The 19,485-nt window shown below is 37.6% G+C and overlaps 1 protein-coding gene across 1 annotated transcript in view; it reads left to right on the forward strand.

Moving 5' to 3' along the window:
• The window catches only part of KLF8 (Kruppel like factor 8), a 57,382-nt gene that overhangs the window by 26,053 nt on the left and 11,844 nt on the right, over positions 1–19,485 (forward strand). Inside the window, exons 3-4 of the mRNA XM_043571377.1 lie at positions 1,159–1,270; positions 1,920–2,059. Coding sequence (XP_043427312.1) covers positions 1,159–1,270; positions 1,920–2,059 — 252 coding nt within the window. The remainder of the gene's footprint in view (positions 1–1,158; positions 1,271–1,919; positions 2,060–19,485) is intronic.

Raw genomic sequence — 19,485 nt, forward strand, 5'->3', positions numbered from 1 at the left:
AAAGGGGAAATGAGAAAATAAAATCCCTAGTGAGAATTTGCTGAAATCAAGGCAGTGATAGCACCAAGCAATGATATGATGGGTCTTTCAATTGCACCCATAATATCCATGAGTCCATCAGAGCCACTCTAAATAAGAAAAATAGGTTTTTAAAGTTTCAATGTAATTTTAAGCTAAAACCATTAGCCTAATAGTCTCCAAAATGGTATTCTTACACCTTGGTTTGGAGGTGGGGGAGTGAGGAATGTAAACAAAACAATTGGAACACAAGAATAAGTATCAACATTTCTATTTGTATTTTCTCACTCTTTACATTTTAGTTTGATTTTTCATAATGTATACAGAATTTTAGTCTGCTACTACATTTATTACATATGTGCACACACACATGCAAAGACACACATACATACTGAGATGTATGATTAAAACTTTTTAGTGAATGATACATAATTAGTGTATAGAGGCAACTGCACTAGCCAAAATTCCACCCCACCAACTTTATTGCCACCCTTAAGTTTCTTCTATATAGAAATTTTGAAACTTTGACTAGATATAGGAGACTGGTGACCATTTGATTGAGTTTTGTTAGGTATGAGAAATATCAGTGGTTGATAATAAAAGATACTCAAGGGCTTCTCTTGACAAAGGTGGAAGGGAAGGATGCCAACATGTATCAAGCTAAGTACTAGTTATGCATTTCATCTTATTGACATTTAGGGGCACAAAACCCAAAGGAGTTCTTATCTCTGAGGTGAACCTAGGCATTTACCTTAGGACAGCCAGATAACTATTCAGAAAGTTCAATTCAACAAACATACATTAATCCTGACTTTTCAGGAGACATTTTGTTCTGGGGGCTGGAGATAGAAAGTTAAATCATACCCAGACCCTATTCCATTAACTTACTATCCTAGAGAAGCTCATTCCAGTGGTACTAGAATGTTCCTTATTACCTTTCCCTCAAAGGAATTTTAGCTATGCTAGAATTTTTTTAAGTTCTTCTGTTCCTTCCATATACATACACTTCTTTCATCTTTATTTTTCTTTACTTCCCTATCTTGTTGCTACTTCTCATTGTGGGCTAAAGTGGGAATCCTGAAAATGATATCAGAGGCACATATATTTGTAGCTCACACTGGTCTTTTTCTTTGCTTTTAGTGAAAGTTGACCCCACCTCCATGTCTTCACTGGAGAGCCCAAGTGACAGTGAGGAGAGTGAGATTAAGAGTGGATCCTCAGCTTTACAGGGTGTTCAGGGACTACAGCAAGAGTGAGTACTTTTGTCTTTACTTCAGGCCTGTCTATATATGTGTGTGTTTGCGATAGAAGTGGAACAAATTCTCATACACAATGGCAAACATTTAATGATAATGTTTGTAAATTGTAGGTAAATTGCCTTCCCAGCAAAGGTGTTAGTTTGTGTGCACACATGTGCATGGACATGCATGTTTTGGAAGTGTTATGTCCTAATTGTCTACTTCATCAATTTTGTCCTTGAAAATTTTTCAAATTTCCTCTAAAGTACAGTTGAATAATGTTTCTCTCTTTAAGATTAAAGCACTCTTGTCTTCCAATGTTAGAACCAATAAGGCATTGTTTTGTGTTTTAACAACCATGTTGTATGAAAAAATACATTTATGTAAACACAAGCATGAGACTTGTTAGAGTGAAATGCTCACAACTAGAACAGAAAACACCCAAGGAAACATTACCACCTCTCAGGACCTGCACTTACTGCAAAGAATGGCCTAGTTGAGGGAATTGCTTGAACTATTTCAATTATTTCTTCTCTTGAAGACTTACTGTTAAATTTGCATAAATTAAATGCATGTATGAGGTGATCCCACTCTATGTAAGTCCATTTATTTAGCTTCCACGTTAAAATCATTCTTTGGTCCTATCTCTCTTTCTTTGCTCAGACCATCAGCAATGACCCAAATGCAGGGAGAAGAGTCTCTTGATTTGAAGAGAAGACGGATTCACCAATGTGACTTTGCAGGATGCAACAAAGTGTACACCAAAAGCTCCCACCTGAAAGCCCACCGCAGAATCCATACAGGTCTGCCCACCTCCATTCCATCCCCAACATACATACACACACACACACACACACACACACACACACAAGTCTGAGAGATCGGAGGAAAGAAAGTCTTGAAACAAAGACTGATCCATTTATACACATGGGCCCAAGCTTCATTAGTGGATTTTACTCTTATGTCTTGTTCTTACTCACATGTGGCTTTTATAAAGCCAAACTAGGAAAACACTAAGTCTGGTGTCTTCTGAATAGGCATTACCCCACTGAGAACCTGTGGCTCTTTCTAACTGGTAAATAATAACATTTATGTTAAAATTAAGCAGCTGAGACACCACTCCTTCCCTTATTACCACAGCACCACAGGTTTTGTTGAGTATTGAAAAACAGAAAGGCAGTTTAAACCAAGTGAAATTAAAGCAGGCTTTTTGAGCTAAGCACAATACACCAACCTATAACATGCTCTTGTTCACTAGAAAAAAGGGTGCACATTAAAAAAATAGTAAGTAAAGCAGACCTGGTAGGGATGTGTCAAACCTGAGGGCACCTGCCCCCTCTGAAACAGAATTGTCACTCAACTCCAACTAATTATTACCAAATTTACCAAATATTAAAGAAAAGCAGAAAATTAATACTTTTATGTGAAATATGCTAGAATTTGGATGTTGGCCTATAATGTAAAAAGTTTTATAGCACCATGGAATCAAAGTAGCTTGCCTATGGGCCAGATGTAGATCATCAATCATTAGTTTATACCCTCTGCTTTGTAGACTCCTTCTCCCCAGTCATCTCTAGCTCAGAATTGAGGCTTGGACACCATGGATAAGAAAAGGGCCTTTCTTTCTTGTAAACATGCATTGTGTTAACACTTGCTTTGTTAGGATTTGTATGTAGGAAACCAGAATCCTAGTTGCTGTGCCCTGATGCTCTGAACAGGTGACAAATTTCCAGGTTGCATTGTCCCAACATTCCTGTGGCACTCTTCTTATTCGTTGATGTTTTTTTTGCCTCTCCTTCATGTAGAGTACAGGCTTATTCCACACACATGTGTGTGAGTGTGTATATATGTGTGTATATATATGAATTTTTGTGTATAAACATAAATATATATTACATATTTGAGCTTAAAATTTCAACATGTAAAAGTAAAATAGTTTACTGGACTTTCAAGTAAGCTTCACCCAATTTAACAATTATATCAGTATTGCCCAATTTTGCTTTCTCCACATCCCTACTGACTCCCCCAATCTGTAGTGTATTATTTTGGACAATATTACAGACATCATATAATCATAGTCATAAATACTTCAACATGTTTTTTAAAAAGATAAAAGATTTTTAAAAATAGGTACAATATTACTATCACATACAAATTCCTTAATATTGATTTTTCTTAATATTGATATCACATTTCATAATATCAAATTTCCCCAACAGTCTAATAAATGTTTTTTTTAATATTAGTTCAAATTAAAATTTAAACAAAGCTCATATATTAAATAATTTAGTCAACATGAGAAGGAGAGAGCTATGACAAAAGTTTGAGGAAATAGTGTTCTTTGCTAGGCAGAATACAAAAGCTGCTGTGATATGGGAGTAAGCTTGCCTTCTTTTTTTTTTCAATATATGAAAGTTATTGTCAAATTGGTTTCCATACAACACCCAGTGCTCATCCCAAAAGGTGCCCTCCTCAATACCCATCACCCACCCTCCCCTCCCTCCCACCCCCCATCGACCCTCAGTTTGTTCTCAGTTTTTAAGAGTCTCTTATGCTTTGGCTCTCTCCCACTCTAACCTCTTTTTTTTTTCTTCCCCTCCACCATGGGTTTCTGTTAAGTTTCTCAGAATCCACATAAGAGTGAAAACATATGGTATCTGTCTTTCTCTGTATGGCTTATTTCACTTAGCATCACACTCTCCAGTTCCATCCACGTTGCTACAAAGGGCCATATTTCGTTCTTTCTCATTGTCCTCTAGTACTCCATTGTGTACATAAACCACAATTTCTTTATCCATTCATCAGTTGATGGAAATTTAGACTCTTTCCATAATTTGGCTATTGTTGAGAGTGCTGCTATAAACACTGGGGTGCAAGTGCCCCTATGCATCAGTACTCCTGTATCCCTTGGGTAAATTCCTAGCAGTGCTATTGCTGGGTCATAGGGTAGGTCTATTTTTAATTTTCTGAGAAACCTCCACACTGTTTTCCAGAGCGGCTGCAACAATTTGCATTCCCACCAACAGTGCAAGAGGGTTCCCATTTCTCCACATCCTCTCCAGCATCTATAGTCTCCTGATTTGTTCATTTGGCCACTCTGACTGGCATGAGGTGATATCTGAGTGTGGTTTTCATTTGTATTTCCCTGATAAGGAGCGACGTTGAGCACCTTTTCATGTGCCTGTTGGCCATCCGGATGTATTCCTTAGAGAAGTGTCTATTCATGTTTTCTGCCCATTTCTTCACTGGATTATTTGTTTTTCGGGTGTGGAGTTTGGGGAGCTCTTTATAGATTTTGGATACTGGCCCTTTGTCCGATATGTCATTTGCAAATATCTTTTCCCATTCCGTTGGTTGCCTTTTAGTTTTGTTGGTTGTTTCCTTTGCTGTGCAGAAGCTTTTTATCTTCATAAGGTCCCAGTAATTCATTTTTGCTTTTAATTCCCTTGCCTTTCAGGATGTGTCAAGTAAGACACTGCTACGGCTGAGGTCGGAGCGGTCTTTTCCTGCTAGGTCTTTTCCTTTAGGGTTTTGATGGTTTCCTGTCTCACATTCAGGTCCTTTATCCATTTTGAGTTTATTTTTGTGAATGGTGTGAGAAAGTTGTCTAGTTTCATCTTTCTGCATGTTGCTGTCCAGTTCTCCCAGCACCATTTGTTAAAGAGACTGTCTTTTTTCCATTGGATGTTCTTTCCTGCTTTGTCAAAGATGAGTTGGCCATACGTTTGTGGGTCTAGTTCTGGGGTTTCTATTCTATTCCATTGGTCTATGTGTCTGTTTTTGTGCCAATACCATGCTATCTTGATGAGTACAGCTTTGTAGTAGAGGCTAAAGTCTGGGATTGTGATGCCTCCTGCTTTGGTCTTCTTCTTCAAAATTACTTTGGCTATTCGGGGCCTTTTGTGGTTCCATATGAATTTTAGGATTGCTTGTTCTAGTTTCGAGAAGAATGCTGGTGCAATTTTGATTGGGATTGCATTGAATGTGTAGATAGCTTTGAGTAGTATTGACATTTTGACAATATTTATTCTTCCAATCGATGAGCAGGGAATGTCTTTCCATTTCTTTATATCTTCTTCAAAAACCTTCATAAGCTTTCTATAGTTTTCAGCATACAGATCCTTTACATCTTTGGTTAGATTTATTCCTAGGTCTTTTATGCTTCTTGGTGCAATTGTGAATGGGATCAGTTTCTTTATTTGTCTTTCTGTTGCTTCATTGTTAGTGTATAAGAATGCAACTGATTTCTGTACATTGATTTTGTATATTGCAACTTTGCTAAATTCATGTATCAGTTCTGGCAGATTTTGGTGGAGTCTATCAGATTTTCCATATATAATATCATGTCATCTGCAAAAAGCAAAAGCTTGACTTCATCTTTGCCAATTTTGATGCCTTTGATTTCCTTTTGTTGTCTGATTGCTGATGCTAGAACTTCCAACACTATGTTAAACAACAGCGGTGAGAGTGGGCATCCCTGTCGTGTTCCTGATCTCAGGGAAAAAGCTCTCAGTTTTTCCCCATTGAGGATGATGTTAGCTGTGGGCTTTTCATAAATGGCTTTTATGATGTTTAAGTATGTTCCTTCTATCCCGACTTTCTCAAGGGTTTTTATTAAGAAACGGTGCTGAATTTTGTCAAAGGCCTTTTCTGCATCGATTGACAGGATCATATGGTTCTTATCTTTTCTTTTATTAATGTGATGTATCACGTTGATTGATTTGTGAATGTTGAACCAGCCCTGCATCCCAGGAATGTATCCGGCTTGATCATGGTGAAAAATTCTATTTATATGGTGTTGAATTCGATTTGCTAGTATCTTATTGAGAATTTTTGCATCCATATTCATCAGGGATATTGGCCTGTCGTTCTCTTTTTTTACTGGGTCTCTGGTTTAGGAATCAAAGTAATACTGGCTTCATAGAATGAGTCTGGAAGTTTTCCTTCCCTTTCTATTTCTTGGAATAGCTTGAGAAGGATAGGTATTATCTCTGCTTTAAACGTCTGGTAGAACTCCCCTGGGAAGCCATCTGGTCCTGGACTCTTATTTGTTGGGAGATTTTTGATAACCAATTCAATTTCTTCGCTGGTTATGGGTCTGTTCAAGCTTTCTATTTCCTCCTGATTGAGTTTTGGAAGTGTGTGAGTGTTTAGGAATTTGTCCATTTCTTCCAGGTTGTCCCATTTGTTGGCATGTAATTTTTCATAGTATTCCCTGATAATTGTTTGTATCTCTGAGGGATTGGTTGTAATAATTCCATTTTTATTCATGATTTTATCTATTTGGGTCATCTCCCTTTTCTTTTTGAGAAGCCTGGCTAGAGGTTTGTCAATTTTGTTAATTTTTTCAAAAAACCAACTCTTGGTTTCATTGATCTGCTCCACAGTTTTTTTAGATTCTATATTGTTTATTTCTGCTCTGATCTTTATTATTTCTCTTCTTCTGCTGGGTTTAGGCTGACTTTGCTGTTCTGTTTCTATTCCTTTAGGTGTGCTGTTAGATTTTGTATTTGGGATTTTTCTTGTTTCTTGAGATAGGCCTGGATTGCAATGTATTTTCCTCTCAAGACTGCCTTTTCTGCATCCCAAAGCGTTTGGATTGTTGTATTTTCATTTTCATTTGTTTCCATATATATTTTTAATTTCTTCTCTAATTGCCTGGTAGACCCACTCATTCTTTAGTAGGGTGTTCTTTAACCTCCATGTTTTTGGAGGTTTTCCAGACTTTTTCCTGTGGTTGATTTCAAGCTTCATAGCATTGTGGTCTGAAAGTATGCATGGTATGATTTCAATTCTTGTATACTTATGAAGGGCTGTTTTGTGACCCAGTATATGATCTATCTTGGAGAATGTTCCATGTGCACTCGAGAAGAAAGTATATTCTGTTGCTTTGGGATGCAGAGTTCTAAATACATCTGTCAGGTCCATCTGATCCAATGTAACATTCAGGGCCCTTGTTTCTTTATTGACCGTGTGTCTAGATGATCTATCCATTTCTGTAAGTGGAGTGTTAAAGTCCCCTGCAATGACCACATTCTTATCAATAAGGTTGCTTATGTTTATGAGTAATTGTTTTATATATTTGGGGGCTCCCATACTCGGCACATAGACATTTATAACTGTTAGCTCTTCCTGATGGATAGACCCTGTAATTATTATATAATTCCCTTCTTCATCTCTTGTTACAGCCTTTAATTTAAAGTCTAGTTTGTCTGATATAAGTATGGCTACTCCAGCTTTCTTTTGGCTTCCAGTCGCATGATAAATAGTTCTCCATCCCTTCCCTCTCTAAAGGTGTCCTCAGGTCTAAAATGAGTCTCTTGTAGACAGCAAATAGATGGGTCTTGTTTTTTAATCTATTCTGATACCCTATGTCTTTTGGTTGGAGCGTTTAGTCCATTTACATTCAGTTTTATAGAAAGATACGGTTTTAGAATCATTGTGATGTCTGTATGTTTTATGCTTGTAACAATGTCTCTGGTACTTTGTCTCACAGGATTCCCCTTAGGATCTCTTGTAGGGCTGGTTTGGTGGTGACGAATTCCTTTAGTTTTGTTTGTTTGGGAAGACCTTTATCTCTCCTTCTATTCTAAATGACAGACTTGCTGGATAAAGGATTCTCGGCTGCATATTTTTTCTCTTCATTACATTGAAGATCTCCTGCCATGCCTTTCTGGCCTGCCATGTTTCAAAAGAGAGATCAGTCACGAGTCTTATAGGTCTCCCTTTATATGTGAGGGCACGTTTATCCCTTGCTGCTTTCAGAATTTTCTCTTTATCCTTGTATTTTGCCAGTTTCACTATAAGTCATGCAGAAGATCGATTCAAGTTATGTCTGAAGGGAGTTCTCTGTGCCTCTTGGATTTCAATGCCTTTTTCCTTCCCCAGTTCAGGGAAGTTCTCAGCTATTATTTCTTCAAGTACACCTTCAGCACCTTTCCTTCTCTCTTCCTCTTCTGGGATACGAATTATGCATATATTATTTCTTTTTAGTGTATCACTTAGTTCTCTAATTTTCCCCTCATACTCCTGGATTTTTTTATCTCTCTTTTTCTCATCTTTCTCTTTATCCATAATTTTATCTTCTAGTTCACCTATTCTCTCCTCTACCTCTTCAATCCGAGCTGTGGACTTTTCCATTTTTTTTTTTTGCATCTCGTTTAAAGCGTTTTTCAGCTCCTCCTGACTCTTCCTTAGTCCCTTGATCTCTGTAGCAAGAGATTCTCTGCTGTCCTCTATACTGTTTTCAAGCCCAGCGATTAATTTTATGACTATTATTCTAAATTCACTTTCTGTTATATTATTTAAATCCTTTTTGATCAGTTCATTAGCTGTTGTCATTTCCTGGAGATTCTTTTGAGGGGAATTGTTTCGTTTGGTCATTTTGGATAGTCCCTCTAGTGGTGTGGACCTGCAGGGCACTTCCCCTGTGCTGTGGTGTATAACTGGAGTTGGGCGGGGCCGCAGTCAGACCTGAGGTCTGCCCCCAGCCCATCCCTGGGGCCAGAGTCAGACTGGTGTGTGCCTTCTCTTCCCCTCTCCTAGGGGCGGGATTCACTGTGGTGTGGCGTGGCCCGTCTGGGCTACTTGCACACTGCCAGGGTTGTGGTCTTGGGGATCTGGCATATTAGCTGGGGTGGGTAGGCAAGGTGCATGGGGGCAGGAGGGGCAGGCTTAGCTCGCTTCTCCTTAGGTGATCCACTTCAGGAGGGGCCCTGTGGCAGCAGGTGGGAGTCAGACCCGCTGCTGGAGGGACGGCTCCACAGAAGCACAGCTTTGGGTGTTTGCACAGAGCAAGCAAGTTCCCTGGCAAGAACTGGTTCCCTTTGGGATTTTGGCTGGGGATGGGCGAGGGAGATGGCACTGGCTAGCACCTTTGTTCTCCGCCAAACTGAGCTCTGTCATCCCAGGGCTCAGCAACTCTCCCTCCCTTTGTCCTTCAGCCTTCCCGCTTTCTGAGCAGAGCTGATAACTTATGACCTCCCAGATGCTAAGTCCTGCTTGCTGTCGGAACACACTCCGTCTGGCCCCTCCGCTTTTGCAAGCCAGACTCGGGGCTCTGCTTGGCCGGCGGGCTGCCCCTCTGCCCCGGATCCCTCCCGCCAGTCTGTGGAGTGCACACCGCCTCGCCGCCTTTTCTACCCTCTTCTGTTTGCCTCTCGTCTGCACTTGGCTCTGGAGACTCCATTCTGCTAATCCTCTGGCGGTTTTCTAGGTTATTTAGGCAGGTGTATGTGGAATGTAAGTGATCAGCAGGACGCGCGGTGAGCCCAGAGTCCTCCTATGCTGCCATCTTCCCTGTTCCCTCTGCTTGTCTTCTTTTAATAACTGACAGAATATCAGCATAACTAGGGTGTATTGAATACAGTGGTTGGTGGGAGAAACCTTCATGTGCAAGAGTGAAAGGTGGAAGACCACTTAAGAGGCTACTGTAATGATCCAGGCAAAAAAAAAAATTATAAAAGTCTGACTAGTAGGATGGGAGTGGATGTGGAGAAAAATGAGTGTATTGAGATGGAAAGGACACTTACAACTGTCAGATTTCTGTTTTGGGGAGCTGTGTGTACAGAGGTGTCATTTACAGAGATAGGGAGTTTGTCAATGATGAACACAGTAGTGGGAAAATTGCCATGGAATCAAACCTTGTTATTCAACCAAGGTATACTTTTCTCTATTCCTGGTATTCCACAGGTTCTTTAAAACTGAGGTAGCTGCATAAATGCCTGCTCCATTGATGTCCAGAGATTAGAGTTCATTGTAAGGGGCCCAGAGAATAATATCCCTGTCTCTGGTAGATATTCTCTCAGCAGAAAACCATGAGGTCCATGTTTATTTGGATACCACCTGTAGCATACAGCACAGCTGTTCATCTCCACTGAGCTTACAATTATACAAAGCAAGAGTTGCAGATACAACAATTCCTACTAAACAACTTTAAAGTTCTACTGTTTAAGAATGGGACCACCCAATCACCCTGGCTCAAAATTGATCATTGATTTTTAACATTCTTTTATGATCTCAGTTATTTGTTTCTGAAGTTCTATTCTTTCTTCAAATAGTTCTTTTATTGAGGATGTAGACAATGTATGCCAAGAGCATATATTGTGGAGCTACATTGTCTGGATTTGACTTCCCAGTCTACTATCATTAGCTGAAAGTTACTCCACCATTTTCAGCCTTGGTTTTCTTATCTACTATCTGCATATTAATAGTGAAAAACACTTATAATAATATCTGACATACAGTAAACACTCAGCAAATATTAGCTATTATTAAGGTTCTCTCAGTTCCAATCTCACTGCCACACCCCTTAGCCTTTTTGTCTTAATTCTTTTGCCTCTAACTTTGATAAACTCTAGTTGAGAATTAAAATTGTATATATTTGAGGTAAATGAAAATGGTAATGGAGTAGGAGGACCCTAGGTCACTTTGTCCTATGAACACAGCCAGATAACTATCAAATCAACCTAAATATTCCAGAAATATACCTGAAAACATACAGAACAAATTACACAGCTAAAAAGACAGGGGTCACACCGAAGAAGGTAGGAAGTGTGGTCACGTGATTTAGGAAAGAAACATTGCTGTTGCTGCAGAGGGAAGGGATCCATGCTTTCAACAGAGAAAGTTGAGAGAGGACCACACAGGGGAACACACAAGGAAAATATTTACCCAAAGTCATTGGCTTGGAAAAAGAAAGGTGCTAAATTTCCTGACTTCATGCAATCAGCAGGGCTTAGAGCTTAGACTTTTAAAGGTCAGCAAGCTAGACTGGGATATAGCAGAAGGGCACTGCTCTGCTCCTAGAGAGAAAGAGGGCAAGACACCAAAGGGTAGACAGCATGGAAACAGTGAACTGAAGAGTGCCTGGGGCATTGAGCAGAGATATTATTTGCTTTCCTCAGAACAAGTCTCTGAGAGGTAGTACTCATGGAGATACATTTCCAGGAACAAAGGAGGTGGCATGTGTCACTTCCTCTACCCACCCCTCAGCATAAACACAAAGCCACCTGCAGGAAGCAGCACAGTGCAGACATTGGCTGCCTAACTTTCATACACAAAGCCCCATTGTTCCATACACAGGTGGGTCTGCCCTTTACAGTCAAACTTGCCTCAGTCCCTTCAAGCAGGCCCCTCCCCCATAAGACTAGCACAAACACCTGCCCACACCACATCTCCTGACCTGAGAGTACTGTAGAGCCTCAGTACCAATAAAGATGGTGACAGATATCATTTCACAAGCAGACCAAGCACAACTAGTTGAAACGTGCCATATTCAAGCCAGGAACCAAACATTACCAACAGTAGGCAAGGAGAGCCTCAGCAGATGACAGACCTGAAAGAGCAAACAAAATACAAGAACAGTACACATGCAAAACACACCAGAGATACTTGGTGAAGTGCCAAGCCTTCACATTATGTGACCTCTTCATAAGGCCATTACTTTCCTGAGCAGGAAACATAACTAGCTTTTCTAACATACAGAAGAAGGCAGAGACATAGACAAAACTCAAACACAGAGGAATTTATCCCAAAATAAAGAAATAGATAAGGTTAAACCCAGAGATCTAAGTGAAACAGATATAAGTAAAATGCCTGATTTAAAGCAACAATGATAAGGATACACAATGGGCTTGAGAAAAGTATACAAACCATCAGTGAGACACTTATGACAGAGACAAAGAGTTAAAAAAAGAATCAATTAGAGATGAAAAGTGCAATAAATGAGATTAAAAACATGCTTGATGCAATGAACAGCAGGATGGAAGAAGCAGAGGAATGAATTAGTGACCTAGATGACAAAGTAACGGAAAGTAATGAAGCTGAACAAAAGAGAAGAAGAATTATACAACATGTGAGTAGACTTAAGGAACTCAGTGACTCTGTCAAATGTAATAATATTTGTACTATAGGAGTCCCAGAAGAAGCAAAGAGAGACATGGAAGTAGAAAATTTATTTGAAGAAATAATAGCTGAAAACATCCCTAATCTGGGGACAGAAACACATATCCAGATCCAGGAGGCACAGAGAATTCCCACCAGAATCAACAAGAACAGGCTAACCCCAAGACATATTGTAATTAAATTTGCAAAATATAGTGACAAAGAAAAAATATTAAAATCAGCAAGACAAAAGAGGTCCTTAAACTACAAGGAAAACCCATAAGAATAGCCAGGGATTTCTCAACAGAAACCTGGCAAGCCAGATGGGAATGGAATGGTATATGCAAAGTACTAAATGGGAAAAATCTGAAGCCAAGAATACTCCATCCAGGAATACTATCATTCATAATAGGAGTGGTAAAAGTTTCTGATATAAAAACTGAATAGCTCCATGCAAAGAATGAAATTTGAACACTTTCTTGCACCATACAAAAAATTAAGTCAAAATGGATTAAAGACATAAATGTAAGACAGGAAATCATTAAAATCCTAGAAAGGAACACAGGTAATAACATCTTTGACATTGGCAATACCAACTTTTTACTAGATATGCCTCATGAGGCAAGGGAAACAACAAAAAAAATAAATTACTGCCACTTCATCAAAATGAAAAGCATCTCACAGTAAAGGAAACAAACAAGCAAAATAACCTAAAAGGCCACCTATGGAATGGGATAAAATTTTTGCAAATAACATGTCTGGTAAAGGGTTACTGTCCAAAATATATAAAGAACCTAAAATAGTCAACATAAAACACACAAGTAATCCAGATAAAATATAGCCAGAAGGCATGAATAGATATTTTTCCAAAGAACACAGAAGATGGCCAGTGGAAATATGAAAGTATGCTCAACATCACTGATCATCAGAAATACAAATCAAAACAACAATGAGATATCACCTCACACATTTCATAATGGCTAAAATTAACAACACAGCAAATAATAGGTGTTGGTGAGGATGTGGAAAAAGGGAAATCTTCTTGCACTGTTGGTGGGAATGCAAACTGGTGCAGCCACTCTGGAAAACATGTGGATCTTCCTCAGAGTGTTAAAGATAGAACTACCCTATGATCCAGCAATGCACTACTAAGCATTTATGTAAAGAATACACAAATACTTATTTGAAGGGATACATGCATCCTAATGTTTATAGCAGCATTATCAACAATAGCCAAATTATGGAAAGAGCCCAAATGTCCTTTGACTGATGAATGGATAAAGAAGATGTGGTATGTATAATATAAAGCCAATATTACTCAGCCATCAAAAAGAATGAAATCTTGCCTTTTGCAGTAATGTGGATGAAGCTAAAGAGTTATGGAAAGTGAAATATCACATATTTCACTCATATATTTCCACATATATATTTACTCATATGTGGGATTTAAAAATCAAAACAAATAATCATGGGAGAAAAGAAGAGAAAAAGCAAACCAAGAAAACAACTTTTAACCATAAAGAGCAAACTGATGTTTACCAGAGGGCAGGTGGGTGGGAATTTGGGTTAAACTGGTGATGGGGATTAAGGAGTGCACTTGTTGTGAAGAGCACTTGGCATTGTTTGGAAGTGTTGAATAACTGAATTATGCACCTGAAACTAATATTATACTGTATGTTAACTAACTGGAATTTAAATTTAAAAAAGAAGCCTATGGGAATAGCTGCATGCTTAGCACATGAAAAACCCACTGTGTGTAAACTTTCTGTAGAGTAATATCTGCTTTCACTAAGATATAAGTTATGTGTAGAAAGATATGATAGTATCAGTATGCTTAACTAGTTGGAATTATCATGTGTATAATGCATCCTTCAACTAATGTCTTCTTTGAGTAAGATACAGGTGTTTGTAAATGTATGTGTAGAAGCATATGGGAATAGCTGCATGCTTAACACTCTGAAACCATGCTATGTATAATCTTTCAAGTATCATCTTATTTCATTAAAGTTTCTACAGGGGCGCCTGGGTGGTGCAGTTGGTTAAGCGTCCGACTTCAGCCAGGTCACGATCTCGCGGTCCGGGAGTTCGAGCCCCGCGTCGGGCTCTGGGCTGGTGGCTCGGAGCCTGGAGCCTGTTTCCGATTCTGTGTCTCCCTCTCTCTCTGCCCCTCCCCCGTTCATGCTCTGTCTCTCTCTGTCCCAAAAATAAATAAACGTTGAAAAAAAATTAAAAAAAAAGTTTCTACACATACCTGTAAAGGCATATGGGAATAGTCATATGCTTAACTCTTTGAAACTACTTTGTATATAAATCATCATTCAAGTAACTTCTTTCATTGATATAGATGTGTGTATAAATGTATGTGTAGAAGCATATGGGAATAGACCCATTCTTTCTTGAATGAGACTAGGTAGCATATAATGTATATTTCAAGTAACACCTTCTTTCATTAAGATATACGTGTTTGTAAACATATGTTAGAAGCATATAGGAAGATCCCTGTCCTTATCTCACTGAAACTACACTGTGTATAATCCTTCATTCAAATAACATCTTATTTAATTAACATATGTGTGTTTATAAATGGATGAAATAGAAGTACAAGGGAAGAGCCTGGTGCTTCACACATTGAAATTACAATGTATATATACAAATGGAATACTACGTGGCAATGAGAAAGAATGAAATATGGCCTTTTGTAGCATCATGGATGGAACTGGAGAGTGTTATGCTAAGTGAAAATAAGCCATACATAGAAAGATACCATATGTATTCACACTTATATAGGTCCTAAGAAACTTAACAGAAGTCCATGGGGGAGGGGAAGAAAAAAAAGAAGTTAGAGAGGGAGAGAGCCAAAGCATAAGAGACTCTTAAAAACTAAGAACAAACAGAGGGTTGATGGGGGTGGGAGGGAAGGGAGGGTGGTTGATGGGTATCGAGGAGGACACCTTTTGGGATGAGCACTGGGTGTTGTATGGAAACCAATTTGAAAATAAATTTCATATTAAAAAAAGAAAAAAGAAATTACAATGTATAAACTGTCATCTAAGTAACATCTTCTTTCAGTAATATAAACCCACTAATAACTGACCCCATAACCCTAGGTATAAACCTTAACACTAACCTTAACTCCTAATAACTAAACCTAAACCTAAATCCTAACCTCTATCCCTAACCTTAAACTTAACCCTAAATATAACCCTCTGGTTTTAGAGGGTTATAGTTTTGTAAACTATAGTATACCAGGAACATACACTTACCCTGACCCTAAACCTAACCCTAACCCTATATCTGAGAAGAAAAAAAATGGAATGTATATGTGTATACACACACACACACACACACACACAATGGGATATTACTCAGTGATTTAAAAAAAAAAGAATGAAATCTTGCCATTAGCAATGACATGGATGGAGATAGAGAAGTGTATGCTAACTGAAATGAGACAGTCACAGAAAGAAAAATAACATGTGATTTAGAATTTAAGAAACAAAACAAATGAGAAAATGGGGGAAAAAGAATGAGAAGCAAACCCAGAAACAGACCATTTACCATAGATCAAAAACTAATGGTTACCAGAAGCGAGGTGGGTAGGGATATGTTTTAAATAGGTGATAAGGATTAAGGAGTACACTTGTTATGATGAACACCAGGTGTTCTATGTAAGCGTTGAATCACTATTTTATACACCTGAAAAAATATTACAAATATGGTAACTAACTGGAATTTAAATAAAAACACTAAAAAGAATTTCCAAGGCAAACAAAAATTAAAGCAGTTCAGGACAACTAAAACAGGCATGCAGGAAATATTAAGGGAACTTGCTGAGTGCAAAGGAGAGGCCAAAAGTGACAGAGACAAGAAAGAATTAGAGAAAATCTCTATAAACAATGACAAAATAAGTAAAATGGCACTAAATACACTCCTATCAATAATTACTTTGAATTTAAATGGACTAAACACTCCAAGAAAAGACAAAGAGTGTCAGAATGGATTTAAAAAACCACAAGACCCATCTATTTGTTGCCAACAAGAGACTCATTTTAGACCTAAAGACACCTTCAGACTGAAAATGAGGGCATGAAGAAAATTTATTGTGCAAATGGGTGTCAAAAGAAGGCCAAAGTATCAATACTTATATTAGACTAACTACATGTACAACAAAGACTGCAACAAGGAACAAAAAAGGGGAATATATAAAGATAAAAAGAAGACAATACAACAAGAAGATATAATCATTGTAAATATTTACGCACCCAACATGAGAGCACCCGGATATATAAAATAATTAACAACAAATATAAAAAAAACTAATTTAAAATAATACAATAACAGTAGGGAACTTTATTTATTTTATTTTTTAATATGAAATTTATTGTCAAATTGGTTTCCATACAACACCCAGTGCTCATCCCAACAGGTGCCCTCCTCAATGCCCATCACCCACTTTCCCTTCCCTCCCACCCCCCATGAACCCTCAGTTTGTTCTCAGTTTTTAAGAGTCTCTTATGTTTTGGCTCCCTCCCTCCCTAACCTCTTTTTTTGTTTTCTTCCCCTCCCCCATGGTCTTCTGTTAAGTTTCTCAGGATTCACATAAGAGTGAAAACGTACATTACCTGTCTTTCTCTGTATGACTTATTTCACTTAGCACAACACTCTCCAGTTCTCTCCACGTTGCTACAAAAGGCCAGATTTCATTCTTTCTCATCGCAAAGTAGTATTCTATTGTATATATAAACCACAACTTCTTTATCCGTTCATCAGTTGATAACATTTAGACTCATCAGGGAAATACAAATCAAAACCACACTGAGACATCACCTCACGCCAGTCAAAGAGGCTAAAATGAACAAATCAGGAGACTATAGATGCTGGCGAGGATGTGGAGAAACGGGAACCCTCTTGCACTGTTGGTGGGAATGTAAACTGGTGCAACTGCTCTGGAAAACAGTGTGGAGGTTCCTCACAAAATTAAAAATAGATCTACCCTATGACCCAGCAATAGCACTGCTAGGAATTTACGCAAGGGATACAGGAGTGCTGATGCATAGGGGCACTTTTACCCTAATGTTTATGGCAGCACTTTCAACAATAGCCAAATTATGGGAATACTAGGGAACTTTAACTCCCCACTTACATAAATGGACAGAAGAACTAAACAAAAAATCAACAAACAATGGCTTTTAATGACAAACTGTACCAGATGGACTACCAGATATATTCAGAACATTCCATCCTAGAACAACAGAATACACATTCTTTTCAAGTGCATTTGGAACATTCTCCAGAATAGATCAATATTAGAACACCAAACAGACCTCAACAAATAAAAAAAAATGTAAACCATACCATACAACTTTTCTGATAACAATGGTATGAAACTAGAAATCAACCATAAAAAAAAACTATAGAGAGAACACAAATACATGCAGGTGAAACAACATGCTACGTAGCAATAAGTGGGTCAACCAGACAATGAAAGAATAAACTTAAAAGTACACAGAAACAAATGAAAGTGAAAACACAATGGTCCCAAAGCTTTAAGGTGCAGCAAAAGCAGTGTTAAAAGGAAAGTATATAGCAATACAGGCCTATCTCAGAAGCAAGAAAAATTTCAAACAATCCAACCTTACACCTAAAGGAGCTACTAAAAGAACAACAAAGACAAAACAAAAAGAAAACAAATAAAAACAAAAACAAAGCCTAAGCTACCATAAGGAAGGAAATAGTAAAGATTAGAGAAGAAATAAATGATATAGAGGCTAAAAATAAAGAAAAACAATAGAAAAGATCAATGAAATAAAGACTTAGTTCTTTTACAAGTTAATGAAAAAGATAAGCCTCTAGCCAGACTCATCAAAAAGAGAAAGGACCCAATTAAATAAAATCACAAATGAGAGAGGAGAAATAACAATCAACACCACAGAAATACAAACCATTATAAAATAATTTTATGAGAAATGATATGCTAAAAAAAACTGGACAACCTGGAAGAAATGGATGATTTCCTAAAAACATAAACGACCAAAACTGAAACAGTAAGAAATAGACAACTTGAACAGACAAATAACCAGAAAAATAATTGAATCAGTAATCAAAGACTGCCAACAAACAAAACTCCAGGACCAGGTGGCTACACAGGAAAATTATACCAAACATTTAAGAAGAGCTAATACCTATTTTCCATAAACTATTCCAAAATTAATAGAAAAGGATAGAAAACTTCCAAATTCATTTTATGAGGAAAGCATTACCCTGTTACCCAAACCAGAAAAAGACACCAATTATAAAAAGGGAACTAAAGGAGAATACCCTTAATAAACACAGATGCAAAAATTCTTAGTAAAATACTAGCAAGCCAAATCCAACAATACATTAAAAATTATTCACCACAATCACGTGGGATTTATTCCTGGGTTACAATGCTGGCTTGATATTTGCAAATCAACCAATGTGGTACACCACATTAATAAAACAAATTATAAGAACCATACCACCATTTCGATAGATGCGGAAAAAAACATTTGACAAACTACAACATCCATTCATGATAAAAACCCTCAGCAAGGTAGGATAAGAGAGAGAATATCGCAACATAATGAAGGACATCTATGAAAGACCCACAACTAATGTTATCCTCAATACGGAAAAATCAGAGCTTTTCCTCTACAATCAGGAAAAAGACACTGCTGTCAACTAACACCACTGTTATTTAATATAATACTGGAAGTCTTAGCCACAGGAATCAGGCAACAAAAAGAAATAAAATGCATTGAAATCAGCACGGAGGAAGTAAAACTTACACTCTTTGCAGATGATATGGTAGTCTATATAGAAAACCTGAAAGTCTCCACCAAAAATTGCTAGAACTGATAAATGAATTGTGCAAAGTTTTAGGATACAAAATCAATATACACAAATCTGTTGCATTTTTATCCAACAATAATGAATCAACAGAAAGAGAAATTAACAAAACGGTACATTTACAACTGCACCAAAATCAATAAGAAACATAGGAATAAATGTAACCAAAGAGATTAAAGACCCATATTCTGAAAAGTGTAAATACTCATGAAAGAAATAGAAAATGACACAAATAAATGAAAAGAAATTCCATGCTCATGGATTGAAAGAACAAATATTGTTAAAAATTACACTACACAAAGAAATCTACACATTTCATAAAATTTATGTCAAAATTAAAACAGCATTTTTCAGAGTTAGAACAAAGATTCCTAAAATTTGTATGGAACCACACAAGACCCCAAATAGTGAAAGCACCCTTGAAAAAGAAAAGTTTGATGCATCACAATTCTGAACTTCAAGTTATATTAAAAAG

The sequence above is a fragment of the Prionailurus bengalensis genome, chromosome X (genome assembly GCF_016509475.1).
Source record: "Prionailurus bengalensis isolate Pbe53 chromosome X, Fcat_Pben_1.1_paternal_pri, whole genome shotgun sequence".
In the NCBI taxonomy this organism is placed as follows: domain Eukaryota; kingdom Metazoa; phylum Chordata; class Mammalia; order Carnivora; family Felidae; genus Prionailurus; species Prionailurus bengalensis.